This window comes from Physeter macrocephalus, chromosome 15, assembly GCF_002837175.3.
Source record: "Physeter macrocephalus isolate SW-GA chromosome 15, ASM283717v5, whole genome shotgun sequence".
Taxonomy (NCBI): Eukaryota; Metazoa; Chordata; class Mammalia; order Artiodactyla; family Physeteridae; genus Physeter; species Physeter macrocephalus.
In genome coordinates, this window is record NC_041228.1 from 4,474,614 (window position 1) to 4,502,433 (window position 27,820).

The 27,820-nt window shown below is 43.9% G+C and overlaps 1 protein-coding gene across 1 annotated transcript in view; it reads left to right on the plus strand.

Annotated features, from left to right (window-relative positions):
- FAM135B (family with sequence similarity 135 member B) overlaps positions 1 to 27,820 on the plus strand; it is a 174,355-nt gene that overhangs the window by 141,736 nt on the left and 4,799 nt on the right. Inside the window, exons 11-16 of the mRNA XM_024129426.1 lie at positions 5,593 to 5,747; positions 11,931 to 13,935; positions 15,851 to 16,017; positions 19,816 to 19,907; positions 20,931 to 21,028; positions 22,295 to 22,446. Coding sequence (XP_023985194.1) covers positions 5,593 to 5,747; positions 11,931 to 13,935; positions 15,851 to 16,017; positions 19,816 to 19,907; positions 20,931 to 21,028; positions 22,295 to 22,446 — 2,669 coding nt within the window. The remainder of the gene's footprint in view (positions 1 to 5,592; positions 5,748 to 11,930; positions 13,936 to 15,850; positions 16,018 to 19,815; positions 19,908 to 20,930; positions 21,029 to 22,294; positions 22,447 to 27,820) is intronic.

Genomic DNA, 27,820 nt, shown 5'->3' on the forward strand with positions numbered 1-27,820 from the left:
CCACAACAATAGGTAAACCTCAGACTGCCAGGCCCTGGCTGCGTTCCCAAGGAGCGTGAACACACAAGGAGGTGACAGACACATAGGCAGCTAGTGTCCTGGAAGAGTTTTGTTGGAATGACAACCACTTGTACAAAGTACAGATGATACGGTATTCGGGAGACCTGGGTTCAAAACCCTGCTCCTCTACTCGCAGCAGATCCTTGAGAGAATTAATTTTCTGTTTGTTTGTTTTTTCCCTGAAGCTCACCTAGTCTTCGTTTCCTTAAAATGGGTAGGATAATAGTTGTGAAGATCACATGAGAACATCCATGCACAGGACCCGACCTGGGGCAGCAGCAGACTCTGCTCAGAAAGAGTTAGGGTGATGCCTGATGACTTAACACCAATGTTTGCTGTTCACATAGACACTGGGGATACAGCAGGGAACAGAGTAAAGATGTTCTCCCCATGGGTCACTCATTCTAGCGGAGAGACAGGCAAGAAGTACATGACATCATTTCAGATAGTGATCGGCAAAGAAGAACACATCAAGGTAAGGACGTAGAAAATTACGAGAAGAGGTATGGCCAGTGTCCTCATAAATGTTTCACAACTTGCTCTCAGGAAAGCAAAAACAAACAAAAAAACTCCAGTCTGTAGTGTTGGCCAATTTCCATGTGGCCATGCTCCCACCACGGTCAATTTCAAGCTAGGGGTATGTTATCACCGAATGTGGATTCAGGAAGAGATGTATACAGCTGGCTCTTGCAAGCCAATATGAACTGGCTCCAACACAACACTGGGTGTGGGAGAAGGAATGTTTTAGCCAGAGATAACAGGAAGTCTTTCTGAGGATGTGGCATTTGGGCAGAGACTGAGGTTTTAGCAAGCCGTACCCTGATACGGGAGAAGACTCTTTAGTCAGAGGAAATGGTTGGTGCAGAGGTTCTTGTATGGGAACACAAAGTGTTTGGAAGCATCAAGAAGCGAGTGTAGCTAGGTTGGAGTGAGCAAGTAGGAGACGGGGAGGGAGGACCAGGGAGGACCAGGATGAAGAATTCAGACTTTGTGCTATGGTAATTATAACGCATGCCTTAAAAACCTGGCAAGTGACTGTGGTGGTGAGACCTTGGATCTCAGATCTCATATACCTGTTTTGAAACCTTGATCCTGTAACTTACACTACTTGTGACATCAAACTAGTTACTGCTTAGCTTGTGCTTAGATGTAAAAGGGAGATTCCTTTATTCAACAAGTATCTATTTAGTGTTGACTGGGTGCCACATACTATTTGGGGTATTGGATACCCAGCAGTGAACAAGACAGACATATTCCCCATGTCATGGAGCTCATATTTTAGTAATGGAAAGCATATGCATAAATAAATATACGCAAATAAATATATACATAAATATAAATATATGAATATATACATAAATAAATATGATATGGCAAACGTAATAAGTGCGGTGGAGAAATATATCAGCGTGACAGACACAAAGCGTGCTATTTCGTAGAGCTGTCAGAGACAGGCTCCCTAAGGAGACACTTGAACGGAGCTCTAAAGCAGGGGGAGGGATTGAGCCCTGCAGATACCTAGGAGATTATAACATTTGCCCCATAGTGCAACCTCAGAGATTAGAGAAATGTGTTACCATTCAATTAATAGTAGATATTAACCTACAGTAGAGAGCAAGCATACACTAGAATAGCAATGATGGTCTTTAGGAAGAGGTAAACGTTTAATTAGGTCATTAAAATAAGAACTATAGAATCAAGAGGGACATTTTATGTCAGACTGAGAAAATTACTGGAGGACGGGTCCTAAGGGCTGTGAACAGAATGAAATCGTACGTTGAGATAGTGAACAGACGCTCTGCAGTGCTGGCGCCAGTGCACGGACACGGGTGTACTCATCTGGTGGTCAGAGCTGGAGGGGAGGGTGCAGCCGCACGGAGCTCACGCTGTTTGCCTAGGGGACAGGACCCTCCTCCCACGTCAGGATGGACGAGTGAAACTTCGCCGTCAAGACCCTTCTTGTTCAAGCACGCACTAGAGCGTGTTTCTCAGATGAGAGGTCACCGTCATTTAGTGAACGGTGAGATCATCTTAGTGGATTTACAACGGCCTTTTTAAAATAACATAGGATAGGATAGGATAGGGTGAGGTAAGAGAGGCAGTAGTAGTAAGAAGTGTTTCTGAAACGTTCGTTTCAGCGTGTGTGTTTCTGGGAGTGTGCGTGATTGTACTCCGTGGCCGCGTAAAACGAAGACCGTTTCTTGCCATGGGTTGCGCTGTTTAAAAAGTGTTTTTTTTTTTTGTTTTTTTTTTTTTTGTGGTACGCGGGCCTCACACTGTGGCCTCTCCCCTTGCGGAGCACAGGCTCCGGACGGACGCACAGGCTCAGCGGCCACGGCTCACGGGCCCAGCCGCTCCGCGGCACGTGGGATCCTCCCGGACCGGGGCGCGAACCCGGTTTCCCTGCATCGGCAGGCGGACGCGCAACCACTGCGCCACCAGGGAAGCCCCTAAAAAGTGTTTTAAAATGATTTAGAACCGGTTAGTAGCAAGGGTGTGTTTTATGCGAACCCGGTTCCCCTGCATCGGCAGGCGGACGCGCAACCACTGCGCCACCAGGGAAGCCCCTAAAAAGTGTTTTAAAATGATTTAGAACCGGTTAGTAGCAAGGGTGTGTTTTATTGTTCCTCTTTCTGTTTTTACCGATGCCAGCCAGTGCTTTTCACACAGTAAGGAAGTGTTCAAAGAAAGTTTATTGAATGAATGAACGTGAAAATGTTGATGTGTATGAAGACCTATACTGGTGACTTGACGTCTGTAAAATGGTCACTGAGGTGTCACTCTTTTATGATTCCTGTAGTAGTGATTGTAACACCGTCTCCTTTTTAAAAATCATTTCTTCTACAAGTTGAACACAGCAGGCACTTCACCTGCCTTCCTGGCGCTAATAAGTCTATTGAGAAGCTTCTGGTAAGAGGCTGTGCTAAATACTTTACACGCAGTGGCTCATTTAATGTTCACACTCAGCCCCTGAGCAAGGAACTGTTATTATCCCCACTTTACAGAAGAAACTGGGGAAACCTGGGCTCAGAGAGGTTAAGTAGCGTAGACCACACAGCCAGCAAGTGATGCAGACGTGAATCTGTCCAAGTCCAGATCCCACACTCCTAGCCTCCCTGCTGTGGCTACTCTATATAGCGTTGAACCGTTATCCTAAAGAATACACCAGAAAAATAGAATGTAGATTTTTTGACCTGTAAATAGAAGTATCTGTATGCTGTTGGGCTGTACTCCGGGAGTCAGGATAAACCTGACCTTGAAATAAAAATGAAGGGAACAAGGCCCTATATGCTCTACACAGCAGGTCTCTAGAACTTCTTCATCTTACTTCACTGAAACTTTATGCCCCGTGATGAGCAATTCTCCATTTTCCCCTCTCCCAACCCCTGGCAACCACCCCTCCCCTCTTTGCTTCTATGAATCTGACTAGTTTAGATACCTCATGTATAGCGGAGTCATGCAGAGTTTGTCCCTCTGTGACTGGCTTATTTCATTTAGCGTAACGTTCTCAAAGTCCGTCCCTGTTGCCACAGATTGCAGAATCTCCTTTTTCAAGGCTGAATAATATTCCATTCCCCCACATTTTCTCTATCCATTCATCTGTCCACGGGCAGTGAGCTTGTTTTCATATCTTGGCTGTTACGAATAGTGCTGTTATGTGCATAGGAGTGCTAATATCTCTTAAATATACTGATCTCAGTTATTTGGGATAAATACTCAGAAGTGGGATTGCCAGCTCATATGGTATCTCTATTTTGAAGTTTCTGAGGAACTTCCATACTGTTTTCTACGGCAGCTGCACCATTTTGCCTTCCCCTCAACAGGGCACAAGGGTTTCAGCTTCTCCACATACTCACCAACACTTGTTTGTTCCAATAGTAGCCATCCTAACAGGTGTGAGGTGGTAGCTCATAGCGTACATGCCCTGGAATTTTTAGTTATTTGTTAACACGTGAGAAGCATTGTTTGAGGCGTGTGGTCACGTTCACAATGTCTGTGTACTACATTCCAGCAAGAGAGAACACCCTGCCTAAAATAACTCAGTTCTGACTCTCCAGCACCTATCCTGTTGTATTATAATTACCTGATTAACCACCTAATTTATTCACGACTCTGTAAGTTCTTTAGGCCCAGAGTCAAGTTTCAATCCTCTAGGTTTACTCCCTACCCTGTGCACACCATCTTATGCACATTGGTGTTCAATCAGTATACTTTGTGAATAAGCTGAAAACTGGACCAAAAATTGATGATAGCTGAGAAGTGCAGAACTGATTGCAACAAAATTCCATTTAAATATTCAGACAGAGGTCCAAAGAATGATGAATTTGCAACGGCCTTCATGGCTTTGAGGGAGAGAATAAATTGCTGCTCTTTTTCTTTCATAGGTTAAAATCCAATTGAGAGATAAGAGGCAAATGAAATATACACATTTAATATTTATGTTAAATATACATCTATAAAATAGCATATGTGCATCTATGTCCATCTTCATCATATTTCTTACCGAGGATGCTGGATTACCGAAGTTGCCCTGGCCTGTGCAACGTTCCGCAGCTACAGAACTGTTCTCTGCGGGCAGATAATCTAAAGGGCTGGAGAGTGAGCTGAGGCCTTCCAGAGTCAGGCCGCTCTAAAAACATCTGCAGTTGGACAAAGAGACAGAAAGACAGACAGACAGGAAGTAGCTATGCGTGCTCAATTCTTCTCCCAAGCTCACCAACCCGATAAGAGCATCACCTTTGCTTGGGCAAGAGTGATTGAGCTGGCATGGAGAAAACTGATGGATTGGTAATAATTTTCCCTTCATGGGGGAAAAATAAACTCTTGCCATTTTGCAGGGACTTGAGGAGAAGGGAGTAAACGTTTTCCACCAGCCCAGCCTTTGAATTAGGAATACTGTTTATTTCAAATTCTGGAATCCTTTCGCTACTCGTGGAGTGATATCTGGGTCATGGAGGAGGAATAAGGGGCATTTTAAAATCCTATATGCAGGAAACAAAAAATACGGCTCCTGAACTAGGGGAATTTATACCCTAATCAAGGATCTTGTTGTCCACACAGCAAGCAATAAAAAAGCAATTTTAGATGGTTCTGAATTCAAATGCCACACAATATGATTAAGACCCTAAGTGCTATAGGTAGTTAGAGAAATAGGAGTAAAGTATATATAGATTAAGTGTTTCCTCCAAAACACTAATTTACGATTCCTAGCCATTTAGAAACTCAGCGTACGTTCCACTAGAATGGTATTTATTACATTCTACTAATTGGTATGTGATAAATGCCCTGGTGTTTTGCCTAATCACACAATCCATGTCCTGATCAGCAGCCAGAACAGTTCTGATTCAAAGCAGACTAGGGCTTTGGGGGCTGGGTAGGTAGCTGGGAAGACAGGGAGGGTAGACAGACAGATGGCAATTGTTAGAGTCTACTGAACATTTTCTGAATGCTGTCTTGGGATAAGAGGGATGGAGCAGTAAGTTTAAACCCTTTAAATCTTCCTTGGATGCTCATCGGGTCTATGTTCCCCAGGATCCAGACCCACAGCCAGCTGTCTCTGGATGTCCGGAATTCAGAGTACCTCACCACCATGCCCCCGCTGCCCGCAGAGTGTCTGGACATTGACGGTGACTGGAACACTCTGCCCGTTATCTTCGAGGACAGATATGTGGACTGCCCCGCCACAGGTGTGTCTTCTCCTTTTTTGCTTTGGAAACCTCAAGAGTAGGGCTTACCACTGGGTTCCCATCAGTTGCTCTGTTTACATCCCAGCAGCCACGGGAACAAATCAATGAAGTATTTGTCAGTTCCTAGAGGAGAAGCAAGAACTAAGGTTAAGCTTGTTATTGGAAATGACTTTGTTGCCGTGAATGGACAAAGCAGTGGAAGCAAAGGACACTTATAGTAAAGACTCCCTTTTGGACTCCTGGGGTAGAATTGTATTTACTGCTTCCGTGTTTTCACCTGTAAGATGAGACCCAAATTCTCCCCCTCACCAGAGACCCCTGAGAGTCAGACGGAGATCTTTTCTTATCTCAGATGTACAATTCAAATATAAATTCATTTCTGGTTGAACCTAAATGGCATTCGGTTGACATTCCTATGCGGTGCTTGCTTTATGGAACGAGCCAGGTAAAGTATTTGAGAAAGTGGGCATATAAATATATGGATTAATGGATGAACAGCTCACTTCAGGGGGAAGAGGTAACGTGTGTGTGTGTGTGTGTGTGTGTGTGCGCGCGCGCATGTGTGTTTGTGCAGATTGCAATCTGTTTTGCTGGGGCTGCACAGAGTTTGTTAATGAACTGATCCATCAACTGGAAAGAGCCTAGTGCAAACTGTAGAGCGAACGTCCGTTCTCTGTCCCCTGCACAGCCCTGCTCATGGAAACACAAGAAGCTCTTACAAATGACAGAGCTGAAAAGAGACCCATGTTCGATCCCTTAAAGGACCAAACTATGCCAGCCCCTATGCTGGAGGTTTTATGAGCTTTCTCTCTTTAACCCTATAAACAACCTCAGAAGCCCTATTTAACAGAGAAAAACTGAGGCACAAAGAGGGTAAATATTAATCAAAGATGACACAGCTTGTAAAAGCCAGCAGTCAAAGCCAATTCACTGCAATGCCAAAGCCCGCGTCTGCTTGTCATCTCTTGGCAAAATATTTTTTAAACCATTCTATTGGGGTGCCCATAATTAAAGGAGGGGCCACTTAAATTTCAGAGTTTCTGCAATCTGAGATTTGTAGGATGTTTTAAAAAGTCTAGGTGACTTCCAAGGACTGCAACGTTGCAAACAAAGGATGTTATTCGGTTTTTCGGTTGTACCCTGACATCTAGTGTCTACGCTGTGTATGATGGCTTGACTGCATGTGAGCTCCAGAGATGGCAGCCAACCAGTTGCTCAAAACAATCTCAGTACTCCCTAATGGCCTATATAGGAAAAGAATCTAAACAAAAAAATAAAACAGTGGATATATGTATAACTGAGTCACTTTGCTGTACACCTGAAACTAACACAATGTTGTAAATGAACTAGACTCCAATGAAAGTAAAAAATAAATAAATAAACAAATAAATAAATAAATAAAATTTGGCACCCATCTCAAAAAAAAATACATATATATATTGAAAGAAAAAAAAAAGCTCAGAACATTGGATTGAGACTCTGTGTGTGTGTGTGTGTGTGCGTGTGTATTAAAATAAGCACCCACTATCAGACCCCCTAATACTATCATTATTAGACTTCAGATCACCTTCCAGTCTTTCTTTTACATACATATTAATAGGTACTCTAGTGGGTATAAATCTCAGTCCTCCAGCTCACATGTGCTATACCATATATATATATATACTATATACTCACATATCTTTATTTTTTGTAAATCAACCTCATTTCAGCTGAGCCCCATCCGTCCTGCAGCTTTAGCTGGAAAGTCAATCTCAGCCTTTCTGGGGCTCCCTGATAACCCTCTTTACTGCCCATCACATCACTGCCCTAGAGTTTCACAGCGGCAAGACGTTGTTAGGGGAGGTCTTTCTAGGGCCCTCTGCCCACACAGGTCCCTGGAAGCCATGCACTGTCCACATCTACAGAGTATTTTAGGACCGGCATTGCTTTGCAACTTCTGTTATGTGCTTTGGACATGGGACTCGTTTGAGGCTAGGACCCCAGCATTTATGGTCACATCTCCCTGGAAGAACCCCAAGGCAGTTGCTCTCAGAGGCCTGGATACTTCCCCAAGGCTTCCCTCACACACCTCTCACCTGATCCATCCCCATCCCCAAAACTACTTTTACAGAGTCACCTATATCCATGCTCAAACCCCAAAGATATTCTTTTTTTCGAAAATTTTATTGAAGTAGTTGATTTACAATGTTGTGTTAGTTTCAGGTGTACAGCAAAGTGACTCAGTTATATATACACATATCTATGTAAATATATATAGTCTTTTTTTACATTCTCTTCCCTTATAGGTTATTACAAGATATTGAGTAGAGTTCCCAATGCCTATGTTATACAGTAGGTCCTTGTTGTTTATTTATTTTATGTATAGTAGTGTGTATATTTTAATCCCAAACTCCTAATTTATCTCTCTCCTCCTCCCCTCTGGTAACCATAAGTTTGTTTTCTATGTGTATGTGAGTCTATTTCCCAAAGCTATTCTCGAGGTTCTTGCTCTTTTACACTTTACTTTGGTGATTCTTTAATCCTGGAGCAAAAGTATTAGCAAATAAAGAACTATTTTCTTATTCCTCAAGGGCTTGGTGGCCTTAATTTTTATAATTTGCAGTGAAGTTTTTGGGTTTGTATTCCATTCTTTTAGTGTAGTGGAAAAAGGGAAATAAAAGAATTTCATTTTCATACTAAAATTGTAATGTTTGTTCATGGTCTGCTGTAGTACTGTGGCTGGAATACTTAACCTGTACCAGGAACTTGCAAATTCTGTCTATATCATCTGTAACCCCTTCTCTCACCCACCCCCTCGCTCTCCCGTCCCAAGGCAATTCGGCTGTTTTCCTAAGGTCTTAACAGTTGGCCAGATTGCCTGGATTCGAATTTTTTTTTGCCAACATCTAGTAACTGTATGAAATTGGGCAACAGGGGTTGTGGTTTCTACTCCATAGGCTACTGGGAGCAGTGGATAGTTTCGTCCACTGGCACAAAGGAAGTTATGAATGCATGTCAACTAATACCGTTAGTATCTGAGTCTAAATCCATGCTCTGTGAATCAGATCCTTTGCTACTCTCATTTTTCCCGTAGTTGTAGTAGTGAAATTAAAATAGCTGTTTTGACAGTCTACTTCCTCACTGGGCTTCCTGTGTCCTGTCTTAACTGTCTATGATACATCTTTCCTTTTTGTTTCAAGAACCCACCAATCCACCTGTTAACTTGTAATATAAGGACCAGACTCCTTACTCCTACGAAGCGCTCAAGTTCATCCATATTGTGGGCTCTCTCTTCTCTCTCTGGGGTCCTAGCCTCATGCCCTTCCCCCACTTCCTCTGTTCACTCTTGCTGCATCCACGTGGGATCCAACCAACACCCGACCAGACTCTGCCGCCCAGACCCCTGGGCCTTTGTGCCCCCTATCCTCCCTACTTAGGTTGACCCATTGTCTCCTTTCATGAAGAAACTCAGTTCATATTTTCCAGCATACAGCCCACATGTTTTGCTAGGAGAGCCAGCTGTCCTGTACCATGTTTGTTTACCAATATTTTGAAAATCCCCTAAAGACAAAGACTGGTTCACTATTCTAACTGATCCCCACTTTCCCTCTCTAAACCTGGGCCCAGTACAGGGCTTTGCACATAGGATATGTCAATCTACCATTTGTAGGACTAAATGATATTGAAATTGTGTTTTTTCACACCAGTACAAACGGTCAGTGAGAGTAATAGTTTTTGTCCTGCTGCTTTTCTGAGCTATTCTCAATTCATTTTATGAACACAATTCATTGGCTGTGAAGTAGCCAGGATGCTAGCCTTGGGGATATAGATACTTATAAAGCACAAACTCACCTCTCCAGTGGGAACAAGCCATGCCCACATGGATCATGGTATGGTGGTAGATGTGTTACACTACATGTATGTAGAGGAGACACTAGGAATTGGCAACAGAGAATGTCTAACTTGCTGTAGGGTGTGAGACGGTTCCCCAGAGGAAGGGAAATTTGCTCAGTGTCTCAAGATGCAAAGAACATGTCCAGGTAAGGAAGAGATTCATTCTTCACAATCTTGGTTCTAATCCCTGACCCAATCATAAATTTCACTCAAAGGATGAGATGATGTCTAAAAGCTCCATGTAGTTTTTAAGTAAGTGTCTCAATGGTTTACTCCATGATAATGTTAATAATGATTATATTCATTTAACTTCGTTAAAATTGCATGGAAGATTGAAACTGTTTAAAGAAAATAAAAGGCCAGTCCCCTTTTTTTTGTTTGGTGTATATGGAAATTGAATAATATATCATATGTAGCTTTCTCAGAAGAGCTGTGTTGCAGGCACTTATCTTATCCCAATTATGCATATTGGGAGGGGGAGAGAGAGAGAGAGAGAGAGAGAGAAAGAAAATAAAGAAAAGAAGGAGGAGGAGGAGGAGGAGGGGAGGAGGGGAATGAAATAAGAGAAAAGAGACTAGGGGAGAGAATGAGAGACATAATAGTTTACCCGCAAGAAAAAAATAGTTTACCCTCAAGAAAAGTAAGAAAAAGAAGGTCACACTTTGGCGCACCTCCATCCTGCTATAAAGACCAAAGTGACCTGGGAGCCTCTTGTGGTCTGAGTGCCGTGTACGATAATTGCCCTGGTTATGGAGCTCAAGCTTGGCAGTGTTTCCCATCAGAAAGCAGAAATCTGTCTTCCCCATGTGTCCATCTCATATCAGAAGTCTACTCTGAGTTATGGCTGTGAGGCCCACTGGTGACTATGAACCTGCCCACCCAAGAAGAAAATGTATTCAACTAGGAAAAAGGCTTATTTTTTTTTTCTAACTGTCCGAGATCTCACAGCTGGCAAGTCTCAGTGTCAGGATTGGAAACCAGGGGCTCCTGGCTCCAAAGCATTCTCTATGCTCTGAATACTATACACAAGATGGGTAAATGTTTTAATATTTGTAAGTGGTAATTATTCAAAGTGGTTTTTTTTTTTTTACTAAGTAAAAGGTAAATCAAGAATTATCATCTTTGGCAGCTTTTGCATTAGTGTGATGCATTTCTGACACTGATAATCCGGTATTAGGTCAAACCTCACAGGTTAAGGGCACAGAGTCTCTGATACGATTGTCCTTCCTTCACAACTCAGCCAGCAGCTCAGGGGTTCTCAGGCCTCCCAGACTTCTGACCAACTGGCTACCGATCCAGGGATTCCCATGACCCCCCCCAGGTTTGATCATTTGCTGGAACAATTCATAGAACTCAGGAAAGGGATATACTTATGACTTCAGTATTATTAGGAGGGATACAAATAAAGACCAGCCAAAAGAATAGACTCATAGGGCCAGGTCTGGAAGGGTCCCAAACATGAAATTTTATGCCCCCAGGAGTGATATTCCTGGTATATGAATGTGCATTGCCCACCGGGGAAGCTTAGTCAATCCTCCGTGTCTAGAGTTCATACTGCGTTTCATAAGGTGGGCGTGACTGATTGAATCATGGACCACACGAAGGAACTCAATCCCCATCCCATCTCTCCTCCCCAGAGGTTGTACCGACGTCACCTGGTTCAGATCCTCACTCTGCTAGTCACGTGGTTGGTCTTTCTGGCATGGCCAGCCCCCGTCCTGAGTCACCTCCTCAGCACAGACTAGCAGAGGACTCACCATGAGTCACCTCTTTATCATTAGCTCAAGACCCACCATGAATAACCGACATTCCTATCACTTGGGAAATTCCAGGAATTTAGAGGATATCTCCCAGGAAGCAGGAACAAAGTCCAGACAAACTCTTTATTATACAGTCAGGCATTTGGGTAATTTGTGAATGTAGATTTTTTTAAATAAACGTATTTATTTTATTTCTTTCTTTTTGGCTGAGTTGAGTCTTCGTTGGCTGCGCGCGGGCTTTCTCTAGTTGCGGTGAGCAGGGGCTACTCTTTGTTGCGGTGTGCGGGATTCTCATTGCGGTGGCCTCTCTCGTTGCGGAGCAGGGGCTCTAGGCGCGCGGGCTTCAGTAGTTGCGGCGTGCAGACTCAGCAGTTGTGGCGCACGGGCTTAGTTGCTCCGCGGCATGTGGGATCTTCCCGGACCAGGGATCGAACCCGTGTCCCCTGCATTGGCAGGCGGATTCTCAACCATTGCGCCACCAGGGAAGCCCCGTGAATGTAGGTTCTTAAAGTATAACACATTTTTCCTTCTTTTTTTCTTTTTGTAGGGCATAATTTGAGTGTGTACCCTAGTTTTGATGTTCCAGCAACAAGTCCCGCAATACTGAATCTAAACGACAGAGAGGAGGAGAACCATATTGTAAATAGAAAATCATCTTTGAGGGAAGACCTTGTCTTGCCCACCATGAAACCACCCCAAATGGACTCTAACGAAGAGGTTATTAGGTGTCCAGGGCCAAATGAGAATGTCGCCACACCGAGTCATACGGACATGTGCTCAGAATCTCAGGTGTATCTGACAATTGGTGAATTCCAGAACAAACCAGGTTTGCCTGAAGACGAACGTCGGACTGGCCAAAGGTCTGATGTTGGAACGCACCCGCCGACAGATGAGGACTTGCCCAGGAGGAGTCCTGGTCCGGAGGATGGCCAGGCCCCAGCACTGACCTACATTGATGTGAATTCTAGCAATAAGAACCCCTGCAGAGCTGAACCCACAGCGGTCACCAGTACCCAGCACGAGAGTGGGTGCTCTCGAGAGAACTATGAATTAGACAGAACTGAGCTAAGCAAAGGGGTAGCAGGTGGAAGTCATCACAATGCCATCTCTTCAGAGAAAACCACACCCCGTGAGTTAAGTACTCTCGGCAAGGGAGCAGACCAGGGGAGCAAGATGGTGCTGCTGAGTCTGAAGCTGATCCCCTCGGAGCCCTGTGATCCACTAAACTCTTCTCTGAGGGATCCCTTGGATGTCAAGGCTTCCCCAAAGGACCCTCACACAGAGGAGCAGGAGGAAGTGTCCGTACTCTCTGGGGTCATCAAGAGATCCTCTTCCATCATCTCTGATTCAGGCATCGAGAGCGAGCCAAGCTCCGTTGCCTGGTCCGAGGCTCGAAGTAGAGCCCAGGAGTTACCTAGTGACCGGGATGTCTTGCACCAGCTGGTTCGAAGACATGCGCTACACAGGAACTCCTTAGAGGGTGGACACACAGAGAGCAATACGAGTTTGCCAAGCGGGATCCAGGCCTCTCTCACCTCCATTAGCTCTTTGCCTTTTGAGGAGGAGGAGCGGGAACTGGCTCTCACCAAACTGACCAAGTCTGTCTCTGCGCCCCAAATCAGTAGCCCCGAGGAGTCTGCTGAAGGTGCGGGCTCCCTGCAGCAAGGGGGAGGTCTTTCCGAGACTTCAGCCGCGCACGTCAGGAGCACGGACCCCTCCGGGCACTGCCTTCAACTTAGTAATGCTGGGGTTCCCCGCTCCCTCGTGGAGGTGGTTTCCGATGCTGGCAACCAGCAGGGCCCTGGTTACATAGATATCCCCAAAGGTAAAGAGAATCAGCTTGATCCTCAAGGATCCTGTTGTCTTGATGGCAGGACCGATAACCCTCCAGGGGTTGAAACCAAAGGTCTGAGTTTAAAAATACCACGCATCCCAGCCCTTGAAGCCCCTAGGTACAGAGCGCTTCCTAGAGAACTCGCGGAGACCCCCAAGCGTATGCCTGAAGACTCTAATGTGGGGAAAAGAGCTCTTTCCAACAGCAGCATCTCGGACGTTGAGCATTTCACCCACCATCAGGTGCCTGAAGTGAGTTGTACATCAGCTGCCGAAACCATCGACCCGGATTCAACAGGTGAGCGAAGCAGCTCACCTGGCATCGTGGAGGATACAGCGCTTAGTAGAGGACCTAACACCTTCCCAGAGGGTGGACGTGAAGCAGGCGCTGTGTGCTCCACTGTGACTCACTCCGTGCACTCCCAAGCTACGGGAAACCAAGAGCCAAGGGCAGGCCCCTCCGTCATGCTGTCCCACGTGGCCCCTGCAGAGACCTTCTCTCTGGACAGCCTGAAAGCTGTCGAGGTCGTCAGCTTATCCATGTCTTGCACTGCCACCTGTCTCCCTTTCTCGTCTGTGCCCAAGGAGACCCCTGCCAGGGCTGGATTCTCTTCCAAACAGACCCCATTTCCCATTACTCATCAACCTTTGGGTTCCTTCGGAGGTGTTCCGAACCATTCCAGCAAGTTGGAGGAGGAAGTCAGTGAGAGGATGTTCAGGTAGGTTTGCTGGTGGCTTACCTGTACCAGCACCGTCTTTTAGATTTTTCCACGTATTTCTCAGTTTCAGGCATACTATTTCAAAATTGTCATATCAGTTATTTTCTGGTTTAAATAAAGTGTTATATTCTTATCATACAAGCCAGGAATGTAGAATAGTGTAAAGAAGTAAAAGGTATCCTCAATGAGCCCATCTCTCGAATATAGCCCCTGTGTAAGTTCATCTATACTTCTTCCTATGTGCATCTCTATGTATACACTATTAGTTTGCCAAAGTAAGATAATTCTTTACAAGCTCTTAAGTTTTTTCCAACTTCATATATTGGAAACATCTTTATCTGTTTATAAAACTATTTTTGCATTACCATTTTAGTGTAATATCCCATTGTATAAATGTACCATGATTTTGTTAACAAAATCCTTTAGAGATAAACCATAAATGTGTTTTTTTTCAGTTTTTCTTATGATGAACAGCTGTCTTATGAGTGTCATTGCACCTCTGTCTTTGCACGCTTCTTTAAGAGCCTTCTGGGAGCAGGACTAATTCAGATTTTCTTCCTAAGCCCCTTTCGTGTGGTTCTTAAGTTTATCGCTCCTTTTGAAATGCCAGAATCCATCCCTTGATCCTTGTCTTGGGTTTGTATTCCTATTACTCCCTCACCTATAAACTATGTATTTGATTAAGTATAGTGTGGAACCATTTAATCAAAACATCCCATCTCATTCACTTGTTCAAAAAATGCTAAACAGTTACACATTAATGTTATCCCCAAAAGAAACTGCACAGGCAGGTAAACTTTGGATCCCGTGTTTTGTAAAGACCATTAGGTACCCATTATATGCCCATGTCATCAGTTTAACCAGTGCATAGCAGGCACTGTCCAGTGCCTGTCCAGTGTTGTCCTGCTTGTAGCTGTACTCTCAGTCTGACAAGGAGACAGGGAGATGACAGAAGCAAATGAGGGCGATTGAGTAAATGGGACGGGTCATGTGTGCACAGCTGAACCAGAAAGAGAAGGACCTAATTTGGCTGTGGGGCAGTGAGTGTGAACAGAGGTTGTGGCCATGAGAAGCTTTTTAGAGATGATACCTAAGCTAAGGAGAAAATATGAGACATCATGTTGATGATAATGATGGGGATGATGATATGGCTGGTCATCGATCGTATCTCCTTTTTCACATTTAATCTGTTTCAAGTACTGTTCTAAGCATTTTGAATAGATTATATCACTTAATACAACAGGGCAAAGACAACTTTATGAATTCGATGCAGGTGTTATTCCCCTTTTACAAATGAGGAGACTGAATGCAGAGAGGTTAAAGCAGTTGGTGCACAGCTAGTAAGTGTCAAAGCCGAGATTCTGACTTTGGAAGTCTGATTCCTGAGTCCGTGGTCTTAACCACCTTGTCAGGTAACCAGGCAAAGAACAGGATAACCAGGTGGGAAAGGAATTTCGGACAGATAGACCAAAATGCACAAAGGCGTGGAAGTAAAGACAAGAGGCATAATTCATGCGGGGACTCTATGAGAAATGTGTTCTTTTTGGAGGCTAGCTGATGATGCTGGAGAAGTAGATGGAAGCAGGTTAATAAACTCTCACTCCCGGAAGATCGCTTAAAGATTGTGTGGATCCTTGGAGCTGGAGGGAACCTTAGAGGTTCTATTCAATGCAGGAACCACATCTGCAGAACCCAAATCAATACAGCCCTTGGTTTTCCTGGGTCACTTTTCTGCCTCGTTGTTCAGAACAAACCTTCTTTCACTAGCGTCTCCCATGAGGTCCCACATTCAGCCTTGGTCGCTTGGCAGATACTTCCTTGTAGTTGTCCATCACTCCTGCATCCCAGCTCAATGCATCTCCTGTTCAACATGGAATACACAGCTCGGCTCGTGATTAATTAGTGTATTCTCCAGTTTTTATCAGGCCAAAGAAAAATTTAAAAAAGAGCTGAAGATTGATGGATTTCTGTACAGTGACTTATCTGTACTAGCTTCTGACATACCGTATTTCCCACCAGAGGAAGAGGAAGAAAATTTGGAAGATGGGATTCACCTGGTAGTCTGTGTCCATGGCCTGGATGGTGAGTTCTAAAAAGGTTTCCTCCTCAAAGTTTCGTGCTATAGACGAATTATCATATTTATGAATTAATCTAGTTTAGGGACTTGTTCAACAAATGTTCAGTTAGTGACTGTAACATCAGTAAGTATTCTGGATCTAGGAAAACGGCATGGCTTTGCTCTCAAAGAAAAGATCTCTCTGGCAAAAAAATATGTTGAGTTAATGAAATACACAAATGAATGAACTAATGCAATGAAGGAATGAATGGAATGAATAAATCACATCCACTTTATATGGATTCTAATGTATCACTAAGGGTCAGAGGAGTGGAAGGGCTCCTCTAGGGCTTCAGGGGTGATGAGTAGAAAAACTGGTGGTCACATTCTTCTTACGATGATCAAATAGGGAATGGTGATGGGCTTCACTTCTGTGACACGCTCTTGTTAATATCCTTAATTTTCCTCACTCTTGGGGCTAATGCATTTAATTGTCCGCATCAACTCCTGGCTATATGCATCGCATGCCAGGACGCTAAGTCAACAGGTCTATTTAGTGAAGTGTCAAAGAATCCTGTGGTAGATCATCCATTCCAGATGATGATAATGATGGTGATGATGATGATGATGATGATGATGGTGATGATGATGGTGATGCTGCTGCTGATGATGATGGTGATGATGATGATGATGATGATGATGGTGGTGATGATGATGGTGATGGTGATGGTGATGATGATGATGATGGTGGTGATGATGATGATGATGGTGATGATGATGATGGTGATGATGATGATGATGGTGATGATGGTGATGGTGATGATGATGATGGTGATGGTGATGGTGATGATGATGATGATGATGATGGTGATGATGATGATGGTGATGATGGTGATGATGATGGTGATGATGACGATGGTGATGGTGATGATGACGGTGATGACGGTGATGATGATGGTGATGATGATGATGATGATGGTGATGATGGCCAGAATGTATACATCACTCACCAGGGGCCGGGAACCATTCTAGATACTTAACATTTATTAATTTGGTTGATCCTGACAATAGCCCTGCAGAGTAGCTGCTATTATCACCCCCATTTGTAAGTGGGGAAACTGAGTAAGAGGGCAGCTAAGTAACTTGTATAAGGTCCCACAGCTAATGCGGTTGAGTCAGGATTAAAACCCATGTGTCAGGCTCCAGAGCCCATGGTTTCATTTTGCCTTTTACCAACAAGCTCATCTCTCCCCCAACCCGAACCTCCATCCACATCCCTGAGTCATCTTCTTAAAATCTTACTAGGTCTGGTCATTCCATCACTGGAATGGAAGCTCTTTGTAGCTCGCAGAAAATAAAATCAAATGAACTCCTATTTTAGAAAGCTTAGAAAATTCCCAGCCTAAAATATTCTTTATGTCTGATCCTCCTCATTTTCATTTCCTGCTCTTTCTGCCCTTCCTTCTTCCAGTTGCACCAATTCACTCCCATCTCCACGGACAGGGACCATTTCACACCACTGTGTCTTTCTCAACACTGGGTTTTCTTTCCGGTGAGCTTTCCTCTCTCTGCACTGACTTCAGTGCTTCGCAAATTTCAGCTGTTCACACATTCCCTTCCCCTTATTTACTCTACCCATGTACCTTGTACTATAATTTCAAAATTCGTACTGAAATGGGCATACTTTTTGAGTGTATTTATTAAAAAAATAAACTTCAAATCACACCACAAATTAAATACTAGACTCACGTGCCACACACAAAGAGTAATACTAAAAATAATTAATATAAACAAAATAAGTTTGCTGAAGTTTGACATGTGCCATTGTCGGAAGACTTTTTTGAGCTTGACACTCACTTTCTCTTTGCAAAAGTATTAAGCTGTTGAAAACATGCTTGTTTTTAACTGGGGCTTCCAATCAGAAGGACTTCCAGAAAGACAAAGACTAATGTTCTCACTCATCCTGTGTATTTTTAACACAGAATCTATGGCCTCGCATGACCAGTGTGCGTCTCTTACTTATCTGATGTTAAATTAAAATGAGATAAGCCTCTCAATCCCTTTGTGAAAATAAGAAATCTGGTCAGGCCACAGACTCCATCCTGCAAGTGGGAGAAGAGGGATGGTATAAAGATAGGCCAGCTTCTGCAGTCTTTGTGCTGTGTCAGAAAACGGAGCCGCCAGTCACAGCATTGTCACTTGGGCATACAATCATCAAAAAGACAACCAATAACAAAGCACACGTTTCTTTTGAAGGTGATTTCTCTAGTTCAACGTCCATATGTTTAAACTTTGCAGAGTTTTACAGGATCCATTGGTTACATTCCACTTACAAGGCTATATTGATACTAACAGAGAACTGAAGAGATTGGGAATGGTTATGGATATTTGCCCAACTCTTCGTATTGTGCCCAAAGCCCAAGATTTATACCCTTGTTAAGTGTCCTCAGTGGAACACATTATCAAATCATATTTTTTGAAAAAGTTTTAAGTTGCAGAAAGTTCTCTGTTGCTCAGCAGCTGAAGGAGAGGGGCACATTGTCATCCCTTCCTTAGACTCCTTATGCTAAACAGAAACAGTTGATACATATTTAAGGCCACAACCTAGAATGCCATTAGGTAGCTTTAAACAAGAACAGGACCAAAGAGCAAACTTTTACTGTCAGAAATGAAAGGAATGAACAAAATCTAACTTAGTACAAAATAGAAACATTTTCTAAAAGAATAGGAGTATTTTATAACTGTCGCCGTGCGTGTATGAGCATGTGCTCTGCCAGGCCATTGTCGTGGGTCACCCTTCTCTTGGGTCATCCTTGAAAATTAGAAGTCTGTCAAACATCTTTAGTTCTCCCATATTCTGTGTGGCATTTTCATCCGCCTTTGAATCACTTGGTGGTTTCATAAAGAAGGGTATACAATTGGTAGTCAACTATATCACTTCTAGTTTCCAAGCTGCTTTGAAAGGATGGTTACATGGTAAAGTAGGTCACCTATATAGCCACATGAGCAGCTTCGGACTTTCAACTCTGTAGGGATCCCTTTGAGGAATAGATTAAAACATTCATTAAGCTACCACTGAACCCCATGGCCTGCATGAAACTTACCCCTAACCATACTTGAACATGAAGCTTATTCTGTTATAGCAGAACTATTTTCCACATGATTTTCACTTCAGGGATGCGTTCTGTGTGTTCTTTGTGTCTTTGCTATTGGCAGCAGAGCCTCAAGTCCTTAAGCTCTTCTTCCTCTGCCCCGATGGTCACTCTGGCAGACGGTACCCATGGAGCTTGCCCTAGCCGACTCTGGTTCCCAAGGGTGATTCTTACTGTGTTGTACATAACTGTGCCCCTGTTTGAGGGACTTACTTGCTGACAACCTGTAAATGGCAGAACTAGTCCTTGTGTTAAGGAAGCGATTTGAGAGGGGACTTGTAGATATCACATGATGCCACATCAGTGTGTCATCCTTAAGTGACACCACTCGCAGAATGTCCTGAGTAAACAGAATTGGCTGCCAAAGAAGGGAGAGGCGGCGTGCCTTCAACCGTTCCTGTGTACAGAATTGTTCACAAGCCGCATATTCATAGATCAGGGAATAACCCCACTGAGGGAGGACCACCAGAAAGGCCCTGACCCTGTGTGGACAGGAGGAGGGCGCAGCGTGAGGACCAGTGCGTTGCACATGTTTAATTGTTTTTATTATCAGCTTATTGAAAAGACGGGCAATGGGAGGGGGACCGGAAAGGAGTAAGAAATAAATCCCTTGTGTGTCAGCTGTCATATGATTAATTGTGGATCCGCGGTGGGGTTATCTGTCGTTTTTAGGGAACAGTGCGGACCTCCGTCTGGTAAAGACTTTCATAGAACTGGGGCTCCCTGGAGGAAAACTGGACTTCCTAATGTCTGAAAAGAATCAGGTATGACAACAAAAGCATCAGAACCGCAAGAATCCCTGATTCCTGTCTTAGATGAACCTCCTAAAGTCACCATGATGGTTTATGGCCACACAGATGGGAGGGGACTGTACCAAGGAACACTGGCCAGGCACTTGGAAGGTCTGGAGAGCTCATTTTCCTTGGGGAGGAGGAAATAGTAAGAAGGGGGGACATGTGAGTCAGGTGACTGGGCCTTTTGACCTCACAGATCACAGGTTGAGTGACAGCTCAGAGCATAAATGATTGGGCATCCGTGGGTCTGTACTGGGGAGGGAGTTTGTCACTGGCATCTATGTAACCAGTGGAGCTGGATTATGACCTTTTCATAGTCAGAGGTAAACTATGGGGCCTTTGCTATTTCAGGTCTGGAGCCTTAATGGGATGTCAAGGTAGATGAGAACTGAGAGATTCCATGGCCAAGAGGTGGGGCTGGGTGGAATGTTGTCATTAAGTCCCATTCCATGGGACCTGAGATGGATGAGGCTAAGTGTTCTTTGGAGGCATAGCACTACTTATAACTAAAGGGCCCCATGACCACTGACAATAGGAATCGTACAGAGAATAATCAGCAAGCAAACACTGGAAGGTACAGTCTCCTCCCTCCTCTCCTAGTGGTCTGTCCTATTGCCTTTTCTTCGACACCTGCTGTATACAAGGCATGCACGTGGGTGCATGGGGTATTCATGTGAGGAGGAAAGCGGATTGCTTTGAGCTTCCACGATGCGCTCAGCATTTGGCGTGTCTCTTCATTTACTTTTCCCAAGCGTTCTGTGAAGTGTTGGCACCGTTGTCGCCTCACAAAGAGGGAACCCACAGTCTGACCTGGAGAGCCCCAATCGGGGGCTCCTTTTCTCGTTGTCGAATACTGATTTGTACCCTAATGTCAGGCGTGGGCATGCCCCCAGGACGCACGGTGGTGTTTGGTGGAGGAAGATGGGCTTGTGCACAGGGCCCGGCCTGGCACCACGCCCTCCGCAATTACCCGTTCCCTCTCTCTCCTTCCAGATGGACACGTTTGCAGATTTTGATACCATGACCGATCGGTTACTGGATGAAATCATTCAGCACATTCAGCTGTATAACCTCTCCATATCGCGAATTAGGTAAAAGGAAACCACAGGTAGTTAATGCTGGGGGGAGGGGTGCCATTTTTACATGTTTGCCGTGTACAAGTTCAGCATGGTGTCGTCCGTATACCGGTCTGGGATAAGTTAACTTGGGACCTTTAAGGGGTTAGATTACTTTCAGAACAGAAGTGGGTACCAGGGCTGCTTGACACGCCCATATCTGTCATAGCAGGTGTGCAGGAGAATACACACCGTGTAGCTCAGTAGTAAGAGAATTGGACTTAAACAAATACCCTAGGCTTTAAATTCTCATTCTTCTAACACTCACAAGTTTGTGTCCCGATTCTACCCTATAACCTTTTACAAGCTTTCTACATCTCTGAGCCTCGGTTTCCCCATCTATTAAGTGGGACCAGCCCTGAGGGGATGCGGAGCCTGCCCCATAAAAGGGTTTCAATCAGTGCTAAGTGTGTCCGTCCACTGTAACAGGCAACTTGGCGTAAATATTGAGATGGTTAGGGCGATAGTCAGTAGCTCGTGCTTCTCGGGCACTTGCAGGTGTGGACATAGTGGTGAGTCCCCAACATCCAGGACCCCATTTAGGCCTCTAAGATATCACGTCTTTATTCGGCCGATGAGGTTTCAGGGGCCTGCAGAGTTAGGTAAAAATAAAGGGACGCACACGAGAAGAGCTAGGGAGCTAATATCATATATAATATAATAGGGTTTTGAGAAATAATCATTTAATTTGAAAGTGATGGTGTGTCGAATCCTTAGATTCTGCTCTTTCAGCAGCAGTACAGCTGGAGCAGAGCATGTGCTGTGGGCTGAGGGCGGGCAACTCGCTAGCTGTACTGAGTGAACGAGGGACGAGTAAAATTGGAGAGGCAGGCAGAAGTCGGGACGTGAATGGCCTCGTAAGCCAGGCTGAGGAGCTGGGATTGTACCCTGTGAAGGACCAGGAGCGTTCAATGCTCCAATGTGGATTTCAGAAAGAACCCCCCGGGTGCACTGAGGGAGGCGCAGAGACCAGAACTGGGGGGAGAAGGGTGCTCTAATAACACCAAGATGCCCACACTTCTCTCCGGACCACCCTGGGCGCAGAGCTTCCATTCACAAAGGCCCCTCCTCGGGCGTCACGTGGCCAGCGTTTAGAAACCCGATGGGGATGAATTAGCAGCCCGCCCTCTCCCTGCCGGTTCCCCCAAATCCCATGGGAGGTGGAGGGTGGCTCACCCCGTGGTGCTCCTGGCGGCCAGCCTCCTGCTGTCACTCACGTGGACCCCTTCTGTCTCTCAACAGCTTCATCGGCCATTCCCTGGGCAACATCATCATCCGATCGGTCCTAACGCGGCCCCGCTTCCGCTATTACCTCAGCAAACTGCACACCTTCCTGTCGCTGTCCGGGCCGCACCTGGGGACCCTGTACAACAACAGCAGCCTGGTCAGTACAGGTAAGACTCTGCCCAGCCTCGTCGTTCCTCAAAGTTCTTTCAGGACCCGGGGGAGGGGGAACCAGAGACAGATGCTCTTCTGGATGCAACCTGTGGCTTTGGAACCTCTTCAAAGCGTGAGATGGTGGAAGGAGACCTGAGCTCAGAAAGATGTTATTTTGTCTGTGAGCTGAATGAGATACTAGACAAGATGTTTCGCAAGGTCTCTTCTGCTTCAGTTTTCTGTGAATAAAAATAAATAGTGGTGGGGAAGAGAGAGCATGGGGGTGTCTGTGCATTCAAGCTGTTGTAACAAATTGCCATAGACTGGGTAAGGGGGGATTTATAAGTAACAGACGTTTATTTCTCACGCTCCTGGAGGCTGGAAAGCCCAAGATCAGAGCACTGGCAGATTTGGTATCGGGTGAGGTCCCGCTTCCTGGTGCACAGACGGCCGTCTTCACGCTGTGTGCTCACGTGGTAGCAGGGTCGAGGGAGCCCCTGGGGTCTCTTTTATAAGGTCACTAATCCCATTCACGAGGGTCCAACCCTCATGACCTAATCACCTTCCAAAGACCACACCTTCAAATACCATCACATGGAGGGGTTTAGTTTTCAGCATGTGGATTTTGGGGAAACAGACATTCAGTCTATAGCAATGGGCTTTGAATCATGTCACTTCCATGACAAGCTTATGGTTAAGTTCTAACCCAGGCGCTCGAGGAAGACTCTGACCAAGACATTTCATCTCTATGCTACTTAGTTTCCTTATTGGTAAGATGAAGCTAATGTGTATATGTTTGTGTGTAAGTATGGATACATGTATGATGTGTGTGTATGTATATATATACATATGCCTATCTGTAAACCTATATTTTATATATGTGTATATATGTGTGTGTATGTTTGTATACGTCTATAAACATGTACATTATATATATACGTATATGGGGGTGTGCATGTGGGTGTGAATGCGTGTGCCATAGAATTGGTGAGGGTTAAACGGGAGAAGGAAAAAAGGAGTTATTATCATGTACGCAAGGTGACCTAGAGCTGGATTCTAAGCTTCTTCCTGGGATGACCACACAGCCACAGCTCCAAGGCTCTCATGGTTTCCTCTATGTTGTAAGGGAGGGACATCATGGAGGGTGAAGCAGTGAGACTCCATGAATCTTGGAAGATGAGCAGAATTTCCAAGACAGCGAATGGTAAGACGAGTTTTCTGTGCAGAAGAAATAGTGTATTTAATAACCTAGAGCTCGAGGTAATCAGGAAACCACAGGTGGTTCTCTGTGACAGAAACACAGGGCGACCTGCAGATGCAGAATGACCATGGCAGTCTCAGCGAGAGCCTGGTGATGATGAAGAGCCTTGTGTGACGTGGTGGTGCTAGAGTTACCCTGTAGACCATATAGGTACGACTAATGGGGCGGCATCTGTGGAAGTGACATGATTTGACGTAGACAGCCCGAGTATTATAGGTCATTGGGGTTTGTATAATCATGAACAGTTTATTAAATTATATTCCTAACAAGGAGTTCAGTAGTTCCCGACTGCCCAAATCCATTTCGGGTTATTGGGGGTCACCCCAAAAGCTTCCCCTCCATGCCTGTCTCCCAGCTGTCTGCCACCTGCTCCCCTATACCTGGCCGGCACTCAGGGCAGACTGGGCTGCTTGTTTTCCTCACAGGAGGTGGGTCAGATTTGTCTGCTTTTTGTTATTGTAGGACATCAATTGGGAACGTGAGTTATTTGACACAATGATACATAACAAATGGAAGTCCTTTCCCCTGTCAAGCTGTCTTTCCTCACAAACCAAGGAAGCCATTTTTGAACAGAAACAAATGATTTGAACCACATTTTTTCACAACAGTAATTTTGCAACACTATAAAGAATTGAAAAATGAGACATTACCAATAATCCTTCCAATCTAGCATAGCTAGAGTGATTTTGTATGGTTCATTCTCCTTATCTTTGCATGCACATTTACATGGCAGTAATCATAATATATATAGACCCCGTGTCTTGTTTCTTTCCTTGCATTTTTTAATAGATCTTTATTGGAGTGTAATTGCTTCACAATACAGTATTAGCTTCTGTTGCACAACAAAGCAGATCAGCCATATGCATAAACATGTCCCCATATCCCCTCCCTCTTGAGCCTCCCTCCCCTCCTCCCTATCCCCCCCCCCCCCCCCCCCCCCCCCGCCCGCGCACTTCACCCAGCTTCCCCATCCCACCCCGTGTCCTCAAGTCCATTCTCTATGTCTTCCTCTCTATTCCTGCCCTGCAACTAGGTTCATCAGTACCAGTTTTTTTTTTTTTAGATTCCATATACATGTGTTAGCATACGGTATTTGTTTTTCTCTTTCTGACTTACTTCACTCTGTATAACAGACTCTAGGTCCATCCACCTCACTACAAATAACTCAATTTTGTTTCTTTTTATGGCTGAGTGACATTCCATTGTATATATGTGCCACATCTTCTTCATCCATTCATCTGTTGATGGACACCTAAGTTGCTCCTATGTCCTGGCTATTGTAAATAGAGCTGCAATGAACATTGTGATGCATGTCTCTTTTTGAATAATGGTTTTCTCAGGGTGTATACTCAGCATTGGGATTGCTGGGTCATATGGTAGTTCTATTTTTAGTTTTTTAGGAAACCTCCATACCTATCTCCATAGTGGCTGTATCAATTTACATTCCCACCAACAGTGTAGGAGGGTTCCCTTTTCACCACAGCCTTTCCAGCATTTATTTTTTCTAGCTTTTTAGATAATGGCCATTCTGACTGGTGTGAGGTGATACCTCACTGTAGTTTTGATTTGCATTTCTCTAATAACTGGTGATGTTGAGCATTTTTTCATGTGCCTCTTGGCCTCTGTATATCTTCCTTGGTGAAATGTCTATTTAGGTCTTCCACCCATTTTTTAACTGGATTGTTTGTTTTTTTTGATATTGAGCTCCATGAGCTGTTTGTATATTTTGGAGATTAATCCTTTGTCTGTTGTTTCATTCGCAAATATTTTCTCCCATTAGGAAGTGTTCTAATTTCATTCTTTTACATGTAGCTGTCCAGTTTTTCCAGCACCACTTATTGAAGGGGCTGTCTTTTCTCCATTGTATGTTCTTCCTTCCTTTGTCACAAATTAGGTGCCCATATGTGCGTGGGTTTATCTCCGGTCATTCTCTCCTGTACCATTGATCTATATTTCTGTTTTTGTGCCAGTACCATACCGTCTTGATTATTGTAGCTTTGTGATATAGTTTGAAGTCGGGGAGCCTGACTTCTCCAACTCCGTTTTTCTTTCTCAAGATTGCTTTGGCTATTCGTGGTCTTTTGTGTTTCCATACAAATTGTAAGATTTTTTGTTCTAATTCTGTGAAGAATGCCATTGGTAGTTTGATAGGGATTGCATTGAGTCAGTAGATTACTTTGGGTAGGATAGTCTTTTTCACAATATTGATTCTTCCAATCCAAGAAAATGGTATTTTTCTCCATCTGTTTGTTTTTCTCCATCTTTGATTTCTTTCATTAGTGTTTTATAGTTTTCTGAGTACAGGTCTTTCGCCTCCTTAGGCAGGTTTATTCCTAGGTATTTTATTCTTTTTGTTGCAGTGGTAAATGGGAGTGTTTCCTTCATTTCTCTTCCTGATTTTTCGTTGTTGGTGTAGAGGAATGCCAGAGATTTCTTGCCTTAATTTTGTATCCTGCAACCTTACCAAATTCATTGATTAGTTTTAGTAGTTTTCTGGTGGCATCTTTAGGATTTTCTATGTATAGTATCATGTCATTGGCAAATAGCGACAATTTTACTTCTTCTTTTCAAATTTGTATTCCTCTTATTTCTTTTCTTCTCTGATTGCTGTGGCTAGGACTTCCAAAACTATGTTGTATAAGAGTGGCGAGAGTGGACATCCCTGTCTTGTTCCTGATCCTAGTGGAAATGCTTTCAGTTTTTCACCATTGAGTATGATGCTCACTGTGGGTTTGTCATATATGGCCTTTATTATGTTGAGGTAGGTTCCCTCTATGCCCATTTTCTGGAGAGTTTTTATCATAAATGGGAGTTGAATTTTGTCAAAAGCTTTTTCTGCATCTATTGAGATGATCATATGTTTTTTATTCCTTAATTTGTTAATGTGGTGTATCACATTGATTGATTTGCGTATATTGAAGAATCCTTGCGTCCCTGGTATAAATCCTACTTGATCATGGTGTATGATCCTTTTAATGTGTTGCTGGATTCTGTTTGCTTCAGATTTTTGTTCAGGATTTTTGCATCTATGTTCATCAGTGATATTGGTATATAATTTTCTTCTTTTGTGATTTCTTTTTCTGGTTTTGGTATCAGTGTGATGGTGGCTTCGTAGAATGAATTTGGGAGTGTTTCTCCCTCTGCAGTTGTTTGGAAGAGTTTGAGAAGGATCAGTGTTAGCTCTTCTCTGAATGTTTGATAGAGTTCGCCTGTGAAGCCATCTGGTCCTGGACTTTTATTTGTTGGAAGATTTTTAATTATGGTTTCAATTTCATTACTTGTGATAGGTCTGTTTATATTTTCTAATTCTTCCTGGTGCAGTCTTGGAAAATTGTACCTTTCCAAGAATTTGTCCATTTCTTCGTGGTTGTATAGATTTTGGGTCATTGTGTTTTCATTGTCATTTGTTTCCACGTAGATTTTGGTTTCTTCAGTGATCTCTTGGTTATTTAGCAGCATACTGTTTAGCCTCCATGTATTTGTGTTTTTTACAGTTTTCTTCCTGTAATTGATTTCCAATCTCATAGCGTTATGGTCAGAAAAGATGCTTGATAGGATTTCAATTTTCTTAAATTTTCCGAGGCTTGATTTCTGACCCAAGATGTGATCTATCCTGGAGAATGTTCCATGTGCACTTGAGAACAAAGTGTATTCTGCCACTTTTGGGTGGAGTGGTCTATAAATATCTATTACATCTATCTGGTCTGTTGTGTCATTTAAACCTTGTGTTCCTTATTTATTTTCTGTTTGGATGATCTGTCCATTGGTGTAAGTGGGGTGTTAAAGTCCCCTACTATTATTGTGTTACTGTCAACTTCTCCTTTCCTGGTTGTTAACATTTGCCTTATGTATTGGTGTGCTCCTATGTTGGGTGCATAAACATTTATAACTGTTATATCTTCTTCTTGGCTTGATCCTTTGATCATTATGTAGTGTCCCTCCTTATCTCTTGTAACAGTCTTTATTTTAAAGTCTATTTTATCCGATACGAGTGTTGCTACTCCAGCTTTCTTTTGATTTCCCTTTGCATGGAATATCTTTTTCCATCCCTTCACTTTCAGTCTCTATGTGCCCCTAGGTCTGAAGTGGGTCTCTTGTAGACAGCATATATATGGGTCTTGTTTTTGTAT